Below are 14,220 nucleotides of genomic sequence, written 5' to 3'. Positions count from 1 at the left end.
GATTTTTGAGACATTATCTGTAAGAAACAACTCTTATTTTTGCTCTAGCAAAAGTTCGCAACAGGCCCATTAGAGTGTATTCTGTTGGGAAGTGTCGGAAATTTTAGTTCAGCTCCTCCTTGACACGTAGAGAGCTCTAAATTTGAATGTTTCGTTCTACTTGTTGAGTAGTAGCAGGAATGCTGCAAAAAGGATGCAATTCCACTGACAGATGCGAAGTTTGAGGCAATAAAAGGATTAATTGGACGTATTTATGCTGAAAGGAACTATGTGGAAAAGGAAAGATGGGGTGTGCTCGTGCAAGCTGCATAAGAAACAATGTAAAATATAGCACCTTTTGAGAAAATGGAAAAGTGGGATTTGACATTAAATCAAAAGGAACTGAGCTTTAACTCGTGAGCCATGGGCATGTGACAAGAGCGTTGTGGACAGGGCTCATGAGTTAAAAGAGTCCTGCCACCGACCTCTTTGTCGTCCCCGGCCTCGATCGTTGCCGCTGACATCACTGGCGCTTTAAAATCCCCATTCATTCTTATGGCCCTCAACGAACAAGCACACCCCATCTTTCCACTTGCACATAGTTTCATTTTGCATAAATACGTCCAATTAGGTAATATGAAATGTAACTTTCCATCCATTTTAATGTCTCTTGAAAATTACAAAATGTTATCACTGAAAAGAATAATTGTGTTGTCCCCTAATGGCTTTCATAACACAGCACTGCGTTGTATACATAAAAGAGTGAAATTTTCTGACAAAATGATACATTCATTTTGAGATTAAATTATCCTCGATGAGATAGGACAGTTTCAATGGTAGGAATACCATTAAAAAATCATTTTGAGCTAAGAATACTTCTAACTTTTATCAATGCTATATTCTCAAAATAAAGATTTCCTACAATTATGTATGGCCTTGTCTCCACGGGCCGTTTCACGGGATTTGTCCCAGGGAAAAATCCCACTTACAAAGTTGGGAAAAATATTGAGTTAATCAATATTTTTCCCGGTACCAAGTATGGTCCTTTACCCCTAGGACTCACGGGGAGAGGAAGAAGAAGTGAAAACGAACTGTGCGATATTTTATTCATTACTCCGTTGTTAATGTTTTTTTAGTTAAAATAATGTGTCTAATCGTCAATTGAGTGCAATTATTATTTTAATCCCGGTTAAATAATCGACTTTAACTAATTTATCTTCCCGCGCAAACTAGTCGCAGGACCGTATGAGCCCCGTCCCGTGGAGACGGTAACTGGGAAAAATACCAGAAGTTTCCTTCCTGCCATTTGAACTCGGGACAAATCCTATGAAAACGTCCCGTGGAGACAAGGCCTATGTTAGTCGGTTTTCACAGAATAAAATGCACTTTGACACTTGGACAGAATGAGTCCGCAACCACGTATCTCGTTCATGATGTTTGAAAATGTCTGCTCCTTGTTAGTTTTTTAAAGGAGAGCTAATCGACATCACTCCTTGAATTTTTTGCAGTATTTTCTTCATACAGAGAAGGAAAATCACGGCAATTTTTAAGAATTGCCGTTGACTAGTTTTCAGCTTATAAAATACAGTATGACAGGTGGTCTGCAATGTTGCAGACTGAGATAAGTGGTTTTGGACTTACACGGTCGACTTGTTCAATACCCATGCATTGCACTAGGTAAGAATTGAATGAGCCGATTTGACAAGCCCATCTAACTTGTTTTATAAGTTTGTTTGAACTGACTCTTTCAAGAATTGACAAATCAAAATTTGAGTCATTCTTACAGAAATAATCCAAAAGCTATTAAGAGAGGGCAATGCGAGCCTTTAATAAACTTTCTGGAAAGTGCTCTTTTTGCATCCATGCTCTATTTTTATTTACTTTTTAAGAGACGGACAATTTGGTAACAGCCACTGCGAGTCACACTTCTAGTTAAAATGACATTAGCTCAATTTCCTACAGATACACACCAGGTATGAGCTGTTGGCAAACTGCCAAATGTTGGCGCAGGAGTGAGTTGGAACTTTGGGGAGAGTTCCTTGAAACCCTCCGCAGGTAACTGAGAGGAGCCAGTCGTAAACTGGAGGAGTCGCGCCATTTCTTCGGTGGTGAAGTTAGAGACTGTTGTCCAGAACCACTCGAGCAAACGACGGAATTCAGGTGAGGAGCCATTGACGATGTGGTTCGCTTTAAAGTCAGCGATGCTATATTCGCCCGTTCCGCACAAAAGGAGCTGAAAACGGAATCAATTTATATGATAAAATGTAGATAGTCTTTGGTACAAAATTTGGGCCAGCCTTATCAACTTTGCAGTGGAAAATTGTTTTGGGTTTTTCAGGTTATGAATACAATTTTTGGAGAAGAATTTGGTCTTTCCAAGAGTCAAAACTCTTTTCAATGTGTTAGAAATTAGATCAGACTCAAGTGATGATGTAGTTCTGTGCACAGAGACACAATCATTAAATACTTAGAGCTTCCGATATTTGATGCAACACTGAGGGACCCTTAGTGAGGGTGCAAAAAGGAAACATTGAAAAACAAATCAGTTCTAAATATTAGATACTCAAAAGATCAAAATCAATAAATTAAATTGGATCTCAATAATTTTCTTATTTTTTTAATAAAATGAAATGTATATGATTTTAAAAATGGAACGCATCTGTGTTAATTTTAAGAAAATATGTACAAAAAAAACACTGGCATAAATTTTAAATAAAAAAAAATAATGCTGAAAAATATTACTTGAAATCCTGTCTGAGCAAGGAATGAAAAATTAAAAACTACAGTCTACTTTTTCAATTCCAGCCTAATCATCATTGATTGACCCAAAGTCCCCATTATAGATAAGATCAGTGATTTTGACTCTGTGTGTACACAGTGTGTTTCACAATATTTGGATATAATAGTCTACAAAACGAAAAGTGGCGGCTGAGGGGTGGGGTTAGGTGAGCGGCTTAACCTATTGTTTGACGTCTGAAATGGACGTATACTGGCACATTCAAGTAACCCGGGCTTGTCCATTGAGAAATAAAAGGAGACGTTCGCATTTCGGGTATCTTGGATTTTTTTGATGACGTAGGTCGGTGCGGACGAGTTTCATCATCGAGTTTTGTAGAAATGGTGTAGTTTATCGAAAAAAGTCATTTTGGTATTCAAGGCCACGAGGCCAAGTCGTGCAGAAAATTAAATAATTATAATAATTATTATAACAACTTCCAAAAAAACTCGAATCCTTGCAATTCACAAAATTCGCAACAATTTTCCAAAACATATAATTCCGACCTGAGTTCCAAATATAAAGAGTCCTCCGAGTATCCATTTCAAAATCACTCTAATGCCTACAAAAAAAAATAAAAATTATTCCTCTCCCTCTTCTTCTTAAAAGTATTGTGCTTACTGCAAATCCTATGGTGATCAGGGAATATAATAACTGATATATAAATAACTATATATATAATAACTGAGTGTGAGGAAAGTAAATGCTATAATCAAAATGATCAATCCTCTACGACTAAAATTTTTTCTGAATCTAACGTGCATACTTGCTCTATATAATGTGTTTGAAATAATATCAAAAGTTGATTTAAGCAGAAAAATCGGACGTTATGGTCCGTTTTTCATACTTCATATTCCAGATTTTGCTGGCCGTGCTGTACCTACGCCACGAGGTAAACAATCCTCAAGATGCAAACACCTCTTTTTTTTTCTTTATGGGGCTCGTCAAAGCCAATCAAGCCTCAAGCCATCAAGCCTCTCAAGCCACTCAGCTGGCTCCGACCCTCAGCCATTACTCTCCGCGTTGTAGACTACAGCCTTTTTAATGCCTGTTTATTTTACAAATCGACATAGAAACTGCAGAAACGCTTATCACGTTTGCAGTGTTTCAAAATCTCTGCTTTCCTTTTAAAAATCAAAGTACACTCTACTACAGGTATAGACAAACGGGGTGCTGAAGTGGCAGCGCTGAGATTATAGGCCATCGAGTGACGTCGTAAGTCGTACCATCTTTGCCGCACAGTTCAAAATGAGGTTCTGGTAGATCCGTTAGCTTCGATAAGTCATCAGATGAATTTAAAAAATTGATAGAACTCAAAATAACGAGAACCTCATTTACGAACATGAAAAAATAACACGAAATTGACGAGACCCACTCTTAAAACAGAAAGTAAATAAGTTTTCGATATGGCGTCGCAGTCGTACCATTAAATGTTGCCAAATGTATGCGTTTCGACGACTTTCTAAAATTCCATTTGTCCATACCTGTAAGAGTGTACCTTGTTTAAAAATTTTATCAAAAGAGAGCAAACCAACGCTATTGCTTGAAATTTTCATGGATTATTTCTCACCCACAGAGGAAAATTTACGGAAGTTTTCAAGGAGTAAAGTTGAGTATTTTTCTATTCAGAAACTAAATTATGACAGAAAGTCTGCAGCATTTTAAACCGAGAAATGCATTCCTTCAGTTTCACCGGTAATATGGTTTCAATGACCCGTACATGTGCTGAAGGATCGCAAATTTCGAAGTACACATTACACAATTATCAGTGGCGAGGCGTGAATAATCGATTCTCGATAGTTCCCCATTCGAAGCTATGGTAAAGAATCGATTATTAAGGTGTTCGTTGCGAACACCCTGTTAATCGATTCTTTTCCATAGGTTTAAATGGCAGATCAATTGATATATCGCCGAGCACGCCACGCCACTGACAATAATTATTAGTAGGTTTTCGCTAATTATTTTACCTCAAGTTCATTCTCGTCAAAAATACTGAGGAGGTTATCAGGGATCAAGTCATTCAGACCGCGCAAAAAGCATTCTATCTCTTCCTTTGGTCGTGTTGCCAGGCGATATTGAGCGAGCGCATCTAAATATTGATGTTTTGTGAGGTTGGTGACTCGAATTTTACTTCCGTTGGGAATCAGCTCAACAATCTGTTTCAAAAAACAAAGGAAGGAAAGTATCAGTAGATTGAAGGAAAAATTGAAAGATACAAGAAATGAAATTTATTTACTCTCTTTGAGGTACTCCAAAGCTTTCTTTGAGGAGGATTCAAGTTGCTAGGCAAAATGAAGCTATTCAAATTTTGACAAAAGCGCTGAATCGTAAAGATTAGAAAAAATGTATGATAGAACTTCTTTTGAAGTTAAATTGGGAGATGAGGTTTCTGAGGCAGGAAAGTCTCTTGTTGTGCCGAAAATTGTGCACATTTGCTGTTTGCACTTGCTCATTTCTTTATCAAATCTTGCTGAAAAAATACGTTTTAAACACAAATTTTTAGAAACCTTCGTGCGAAAGTTTTTTCTCTTAGAAATGGGGAGAACCTCACTGGAGTGGGGCAATGGCAAGAATTTTTGCAAGTTGTACGTTAAATTCCTTGAAAAAACCAAAAACTTTATTAAAAATTTAAGTAAAATGTTTCTAAGGGGAGAAAAAACTAATCGAATTCCGACCAATCAGAAGCCAACAGTTGAGTTGACGTGGCAGGCTAAGATCAGCCAATTAGCAAACACCGTTTTCCCTGCCTGCCTACATCATGAAAGTCAAACGTACACAGAAATATCCTCACAAATGGGTCCCATTTTTTAAATTTACAACGCGGGTTTCTTTGTCGTTTCGGGTTAAAAAATTCCATTGAAATTCCTAGAAGCTCAGTTCACCACTGACGTTCTGAAAATGTATTTGAAAAATGGGTGCCATTAACCCCTAAGATTGTTTATTACTTGCTCTTGACCTTCGAGGAGCCAAAACTGTTATCAAAGCCTTGCTTTCAGATGATAGAGTTTCAATGAAATCAAGACTAAAAATAAAAAATGTTTCATTCGAAAGGCTGTTGATTATGAAATAGAAACAAACGAGAGGGTAACTTACTTGGACTAGTTGTCCCGACTGGTCATAGTCCTCTTCCGTAAAATACAGGTCCATGTCATTTACATCATGCTCGAGAATATATTTCACCTTTGTCAGGTACAAATCTGGGTCATCTTGTTCAAAATACTGCGAACAATCAAGAAAAAAATTGGTAAAATTTAGGAGTAACATTCTTCAGAGATGGATTAAAAGCAAAAATTCGAAAATATATGCTTCCATCAAGGGAGAGCACTGCTGTCCAGTGAATAATTTTTTGGTAAATTAAAACTTAAAAGGACGTAAGTGGATTATAGTTCATTATAGAACTTTAAATTAGTGGATTCTATTCATTCAACCTCAATTTTTAGCATTATAGGATGAGTTTTAGAACAATGGACCACTAGTCAAAGTGCAAATTGAAGCAATCTAATAAATGTAAACTTTTCAAAATTTCAAGGAAAACACGCATCACGCAGCGAGAATGACTGAAATTGACTCATGATTAAGATTTTAAACGTTTTTGGTGCATCAATTCAAAACTGCCACTTATGAAAAAACAAATGTCTAAGTGAGTCAAATGGCCCACTAAACATCACCGTAACGACCTCTGTGGTATGAAAATAATGGCAACCTCAATCACGGTGCTTCGGCTAAGCTACTGCACATTGTTACCACTTTAAACAACACAAGGCAAGGAAGTTACGCAGCTCGATTTAGAAGCCTGCCTAAACCGTTGTAGTATGCGGTATGATTCAAATTTGTTTTTCTTCTGAGTGGGGATTTCAAAAATTCCATGATCAATGTAATCTAGAAATATTAATATCATACTCAGGAGTTGATTTCAGTAATTTTTACTGCAAGAATTGTGTTCTATGCGAAATTTCAGTTAGGATACATGTATCAGAATGCATAAATCTTACCTTGTCTGGTCCATGAAAAAGCATCTAAACTTACTATTTTTTGTCAAATTAAATACCGAAGCTAGACACATTTGGTAGAGAAATAATAGGACAATAAATTAAAAGCAGCGTCTGCCACAGTCTTTGATAAGACCTACCATTGGCTATCAGATGGCCGCTGAGCCTTGCAGGAATATAGAGGATACACAATGTGTCAATGGCATGAGGTTAAGGAGCACGGTCCAACTATGGGGTGCACAACGGCAGTTGCCAGTTGCCTTGGCCCCTAAAAGGCGCCTCGCCGGTCAGCCCGGCCTTACTTACTGAATTAAAAGCTGAAATCTCTTTAATGAGGCTCTTTCAAAGCATTAATATTATGTTTCAGAGAGAAAGCCTGAATCTTAAAAGTCAAAGATGGACCGAGTTTATCGGAAAGGAACGGACCCACATTTTCGAAAAAATTGAGTTGAGAATGTTTTTTAGTTTCATTAGCTGTATATTTTCTCCTGCCAAAAATTGAAAGTCTAAAAACAAAACATTTTCTGTGAAAAGAGGGGTTAAAGTTTATTTTTTAGATCGAGCCTTATGCAGGAATAAAACTTCAAACCTCTTTTTCTCAATTTCAACTTCATGTGGCTTGGTTCCTATCTGATGAACTTGGTCCAAATTAGATTGAAAAAAAAGATACCAATGGGAATAAATGGATTGTACCTTATAATGGACTCTAAGGCCGATCAACTGGGCTAAAAACGATCTGGTAAATCTTGCTTTCACCAACTGACGATAGCCGCCACCAAGGGCTGACTCGTACAGACATTTGCCGACCACGCGCCCCGCAAATTCATAGTGCTTTAGTTTCAGATGAGGAGGTCTCTTAGTGTTCGGATGAACTAAAGCCTAAAACAGAGAAAACACATGAATTAAAAGTAGGCATGCGGCAAAACTGTGGGAAAGGCCTGAAAAGAACTGGATTTGGGAGTTACCATAACTCTAACTCTGCCCTCATTACATATCTACGAATGTCTAAAATTCGCTATTTTTAACAACTTGATAAAGCCGGAAAACTTAACCCCTCCCCACTTACAACAGCAGGCATGATTTTATTGAAGTTCCTAAACACCGTCTAAAAAAGTCAAGAAATAATATCAAAATTGCTGCAACGCAACTTTTCAACGCACTGTCAAGCAACGTTAAGGAGTTTTTCAAACTGGGAAATATAACTGCATTCCTAAACTCACTTATGAGCCTTTTAGCTGCAAAAACCGCCAAAACTGAGGAGGAATTCCTCAACCTGTAGACACCGTTTCTGATTGCTTTCTATTTCTTATTGTTTTCATTGTATGCATGACCTGTATAATAGCCATGTACCATTGGCTCATGTACCAATCTGTATAAATAAAAATAATCCATTCTTCAGTGACTGCATATTTATTAAATACTTTCAAAAAACGTTTACTTATCACTTCTTCGTGGATTAGATCCACATGAACCTCTTCCAGTCAAAATTGCTGCGATAACTTACTCACGCACACAGATGCAATGTAGCTTCATGGTCTCTCTGTGCCTTTAGATACTAGCATGCTGTACATTAGTATCCTCTCTATTCTAATAAAATCATTTTTAAAACGCTCAATGGACAGGATGAAGAAGGACAACAAGACGGTCCAAAGGTCGAATCCTAAAGAAGGAATCCAAATTCAGAGTAAGGAGAAAGTCATTAAGAATATTGCTAGGCGGGAAATTTTTCTTTGAAACATCGGTTTGTTATTCAATTGAAATTATTTACTCATTAACCGCCAACAGGCAATTTCGACGATTCCACTGGCCGCGAAGCAGGCCTTGAGGGCGCGCAGCGCCCCATAGGTTGGGCAGAGTAGCCGCAAAGGGCGGAGGAGGGAGGAGGTATAATTCAATCATTAGCGATTCTTGAAAGTTGGCAACACTGATTTCCTTCCATTTAAATGTGTGTAAAACAATAAATTCTAGATAAGATAGCTTGCCTAGCCTAAAATCTGTATTTTAATGGGTTTACATGGAGGAAACACAATGTTGTCATCTTGCAAAATTGCCACCGAGTTCGACATGATCGGTGCATGTCATGATGCAAAATTGGTATACTGAGTGCTAATGTGTACAGCACTTTTCCATTTTGATACATTTTGTGAAGATGTTGGCAAAATACACCAATGGGGCAGTGGTAAGGAAATTTTGCAAGGTTGCGGTACAGTTTGTCTTACATAAGATTTTGTAAAAAAACAAAAACCTCATTAAAAAGTTCAAAAAAAAGTTTCTAAGGGGAGAAAAAGCCAATCATAACACAACAGTCGAGTTGACATAGAGAGAGAATGCATGAAGCTGAATTCAACCGATCAGCAAACGTCGTTTCTGCTCCCTAGCTCTGTCATTGAAGCCCACCAGAATTATCATTTCAAACGGGTCCCAGTTATGGCGTTTTCAAAACGGGATCCCTTTGTCATTTAGGGTAAAAAAAAATTTAAAAAAAACTCCTAAAATCTTAGTTCACTGTGTACCTTCAAAAATGAATAAAATAATGGGTGCACTGACCCAAAGTTCACAGAAAAGGGGGAGGGGGGTACGATGCATAGCATGAGCTACAGACCTCATTTTCTCATTATTTAAAATGACCCTAATTCTGGCTAAAAATCCCAAAATTGTCGCTAAAATCTGCCAAATTCTTGCTTAAATTTTACCGCATTTCTCAAATTCTTGCTAAAATCCTATAATTCTCACTGAAAATCCTAGAATTCTTACTGAAAATACAAAAATTTTCGCTACTAACTTCCAAATTCTGGCTAAAAATGTGTTTTCTCTCCATTTATTATTTGAAATTTGAAAAACGTGGTTGGCAGTGCCAGTAGTTTAATGCAATATGAAGCACAAATCTACAATTGGTCGACGGCAGGGTTTCACGAAGTTTTCTGCATCCTGCCCACTAGAATGATCAGCGGCTCCGAACATGATAGAGATCATCTTTCCGCGAATTTTCCAACTACAGCGCAAATTACTTCGAAATTGACGAATTCGCGCAAAATGCCGAAATTTGCGAAATTCTCGATTACTTCTTCGAAATCAACAGAACTCCATGATACCTGCGAGCTTGGTCCAAGTGCTTGAGAACGACTTTTTGAAAATTTGCGTGAATCACCCGAACAAATTTCTGGGGTCTCTAAGCATGACATAAGTATGCATGGCCACATACCTGCTTATCTAGACTGTCAGAAAACCCTTTGAACAGCTGATTCTTTGGTTCAAATAGTGCTGCACAAATAAGCTGGAACCACTCTCTACGAAGTCCACCCCAGTCAATGCCTTGCTCTCCTTGAAAGTCAATTTCAAAGTTCCTGCACCAATCTGCGACGGAGAAACCCTTGGTGGCTTTGATGGACTGAGGAGAAAGGGAAAGAAAACAATGTTAGACATGAAAATGCAAAAATTTAAAGTATCGAATGTTTGGCTAAAAATTTTTTCTTGAAAGCTTTTACTTTGCTGCTTTGGTTTTGATGAATTTGCATATATAATGTATCCAAAATTCAAAATGTATCAGTCCTTCCATGATGAGTAGTCCAGTCTCAAAAGGGAATACATGGATGCTTTTGTTTTGCTGTTTTGATAAATATGTGCTGGTCTGATACATTCGTAATATATGTGTGTTCCGATGATGAGGTGTCAAGTCCAAAAAAGGAATGCACCCATCGATAGATTGCGGAGACTGAGATCACGTTTTACAACATTTGAAAGGAAACACTTAATCTATCAAATGATTGTCTACTAAAAATTTTGCATTATTTCAAAAAGAATTGGTCAAAATATTCTGAAACGTAGCTGTTGTTGAACTATTTTAGAATGAAAGAAACCTGCACAGTATTTACAATATGTGTATAATAATAAGGTTATCTTAATGATCTTGTAAAATTCCCCCCAAGAAGACATTTCGTCTAATTACAAGACGAGATTTGGACCAGGCTATTTCAATTATCCACTGAAGGACATGCTATTTGAAGCAAACGGCAAGCCGCCTATTTGACTGAAAGAAAACTAACTGCCATATATTCTTGTTAATAATTTGTCTCTTTGAAATGTTAGTTTTCCTATGATTCTCAACATGATAGGTAAACATTGCAAAGAAATATCTAGCAACAAAATAAGTGAGATGATCTTATTCCTTTTGAGATTTATTGAGAATAAACGATCAAGATTCACATAATTTCTTCCTCCTTCTGTAAATTCAAGTATTTTTCATACCTGAAAATTTACTAGATAACTGGAGGTGACTTTAAAAAACAGAACGTAAGTAGAAGAGAATAGACTCACTGATTCTAATAGTTTGTGTCTGTTGACTTTCATTAGCAACTTTTCGTGGTAGTGTTTGTGATGATACCGCCGAACTTCATGGTAAAAAAATTCTTGTTTATCCTTAAATGTTTCTGACCCACCTGAAAATAGATCACAAACCATTAAAATTGCATTGAAAATTCAGAAATAAGTGTTGAGGATCTACCTACAAAATGAAATTTAAGAAAACCGCTCTGAAATGATGATCTGCGACTATCATTGCATTATACACAAATATAGACTACTTAATGTCATGACTTATTCAGTTAACAATTAAACAACTTGCGTAGAAAAAGGATAAATATTTCCATACATGAACTTAATTAGTCTCAACGTTCCCTGCTCTTTTTTTCACTTAGTACCTACACTGAAAGCAAAAATGCCATTACTAAAATATATTTGTCTTCACAACTTTTCAAAATCTTTACTTGACAAGAATTGTAAAAACTAATGAAATGAAGTTCTCATTATCATGTATTTTAAAATGGCTATGATGAATCTATAGTATCAATGGAAATGTGGTCAATTCAGTCTGAATTATCTTGAAGGTGTTGTGATAGGATATTGATGTTCAGCCAAAATAAGTTAGTCGTACTGCAGGCGATCATTAATGCTACCTACCTATATTTTTTAGAAGGAAGTAAGTAAAGGAAGCTGCGATGACATTTCGGTCTTTGGACATTAGCTCAACTTCTGGCTGGCAGCCGTCATCAATTGAGAAGACAGGCAATGAGGTCTGATTACTTTCGTTTTGAAAATGGAACTGAAAAAAAAAGATGTCAAAATATGCATAGTGAGCTGTTCTTTTTAAAAGTCTCTGTCAGTTTTTGTTCAAGGCTTTTCTATAGCACTATAAGGAACGATTCAATGGTCTACCAATTAATTGATAATATCTGGAGTTTCAGTCATGTGTTGAAAAATACTTGGCGGCTACATTAGGTCAGGCCAGAGTTTTTCAGGTACTCTAACACAAGATTTGACCTCAAACACTTTGAAAAATCTCTAGAGGTATGTCCCCCGTAAATATTGTAAATTATTTTGTGGTTCGGTTTGCAATATTCACTTAGGTAGAACTTTCAGAATTCACGAACTGATTGCGGTAGACGCACAAGTCGTTCAGACAGGAAGTTGGAATTTTTAGCCAACATACGTTAATAATCCAGAAAACTGGAAATCTCAATGCAGAGGGAAAAAGCTCATTCGAACACAATTTTCCCTCAAAGAGCTATGCTGTTTGGTGCAACACCAGTTACAACCATTCTGGAAGGCAACTGCGAACGCGTTTCACTGCGCTGCACTGATGATGGGTCCGCTTAGACCCGAAACGCGTCTGCAGTTGCCTTCCTGAATGATCGTAACTAGTGTTGCTCCAAACAGCGTATCTTATTGAGAGAAAATTGTGTTAAAAGGAGCTTTTTCCCTCTGCATTGAGATTGCTAGTTTTCTGGATTACTAACGCACGGTGGCTAAAAAATTCCAACTTACTGACTTTCAGAATTCTTTTGAAAAATCCTATTTTTCTTAGCAAAAGAAGGGTTTAAAATAATCGTTGCTTTTGCATCATGATTCTTGGTTGATGTATTTTGACTCAACTTTTCTGCTCAAGACTTAAACTTCCTTGCCCTGCTTTGGATATAAGGATTGTTTCCTACTTGAATCGCTCCATATCCTAAAAAGAGAAAAAAACTCTGGCATTTTGAGAAATTAGGTGCCACTTCAAACATTACTTCATCAAAATGTTGCGTAGAACACAGCGGGAAAATAACAACCTCCAAATTCAACTTACACATAAGATATTAGTGTACTTTCAGTCAGTGTCCTTGACTCTGACAGCCTTAAAACCTACGCAATAGTGTGGAGGTTCGATCATATCGTTAACGATGAATTTCCTGACTACCACATGATCATTAAACATTTACCTTGGTCGAGGGGCACAGCCGAAAAGTGACGAGTCTTTTCGGGATGAACTTGAGGAGGAACTCTTTGATTGTAAGCTGCTTGGGAGATATATACACAACAACTTTCTTTGGTTTCAGCAAAGTTTCACCCTGGAACTTTAACAGCCTTGCCTCGTAACATGTATTATGGTCGCTTACGTTTTTACGAACCAATGCTGCGTCAGCCACTATCAGAAAAAAGTAAGTGAGGATTATAGAGAGTAATAGAGACACTAAAATGGTAATTCACGACTTTAGGGTAGAACCTACCACATTTACCCTACCTGTCTAGAATGTGTGTTAAGGGACCACTAGACAAGGTACGAATTTCAACATTCTGATACATGTTTTGTAACTAAAATTTCACGTAAAACACGATGCGCACAACAAAAATTACCGAAATTAACTCCTTACGAAGATATTCAATGTTTCTTGATGCCAATTCAAACCACCCGCTCATGAAAACTCAATGCTCTACGTATTTCACGTCGCGCGCTAAACGTTATCATGACAGTCTCTGCGATATAAAAATCTGGCAACCTCGATCTTGACGTTTTTGCTCAGCTGTAGCAAATTGCTAATAGTTTGAACAACGCATGGTGGGAAATGAACATTGCTCGATTGAGAAGCTTGCTGAAACCATTGTAGTGCGCGATTTGACTCACGCAGAGCTTTGAGTTTCTTGTGAGCGGGCAGTTCAAATTCCTCGTAACCAATGTGAAATAAAAACGTTAATATCTCCGTCAGGAGTTTGTTTCAGTGATTTTCGTTGTGCGAGTCGTGTTTTACGTGAAATTCTGGTTAAGAAACATGTATCAGATTGCTTAAATTCGTACCTTGTCTAGTGGTCCATTGTGTGTGTTTGTGTTCCAATACAGGGCTACGAAGATTTTTGAGGGCTAAGGAAGAATACCACCTGACTGACGACTTTGGCAGAAATGAGTTGGCAACTTTGCTATTATAAAGTATAAAATTCACAAGCTGATGTTTTTAGTCTTTTCTAATTCCACGTGGGAGTGCTGTGATGTTTAAAAAAATTGCAAACCTAACCTCAGAATTTTTTTTTTTTGCAGATATAATGGCTTATACCCCTTCTTAGAGGTCTACAGCCAACTATAGGCAGAAGTAGTATTAGATGGTTATATCTGAAATCATACTTTGGAGAAGTGCTGATGTTTTGGGAATAGGTTGGATAAAAGGAGGC

General features: G+C 37.3%; 1 protein-coding gene across 2 annotated transcripts in view; it reads right to left on the bottom strand.

Annotated features, from left to right (window-relative positions):
* LOC109030402 (apoptosis-resistant E3 ubiquitin protein ligase 1) overlaps window positions 1-14,220 on the bottom strand; it is a 61,032-nt gene that overhangs the window by 6,940 nt on the left and 39,872 nt on the right. For both annotated transcript variants that reach the window (XM_019041346.2, XM_019041347.2), the window contains 8 exons: window positions 12,999-13,204; window positions 11,701-11,842; window positions 11,059-11,180; window positions 9,947-10,132; window positions 7,438-7,623; window positions 5,849-5,974; window positions 4,723-4,911; window positions 1,950-2,212 (listed from right to left, as the gene is read on the bottom strand). In XM_019041346.2, the coding sequence (XP_018896891.1) occupies window positions 1,950-2,212; window positions 4,723-4,911; window positions 5,849-5,974; window positions 7,438-7,623; window positions 9,947-10,132; window positions 11,059-11,180; window positions 11,701-11,842; window positions 12,999-13,204 (1,420 nt within the window). The remainder of the gene's footprint in view (window positions 1-1,949; window positions 2,213-4,722; window positions 4,912-5,848; window positions 5,975-7,437; window positions 7,624-9,946; window positions 10,133-11,058; window positions 11,181-11,700; window positions 11,843-12,998; window positions 13,205-14,220) is intronic.

This window comes from Bemisia tabaci, chromosome 9 (assembly GCF_918797505.1).
Source record: "Bemisia tabaci chromosome 9, PGI_BMITA_v3".
Lineage (NCBI taxonomy): Eukaryota > Metazoa > Arthropoda > Insecta > Hemiptera > Aleyrodidae > Bemisia > Bemisia tabaci.
This window is presented reverse-complemented; position numbering and strand designations above follow the sequence as displayed.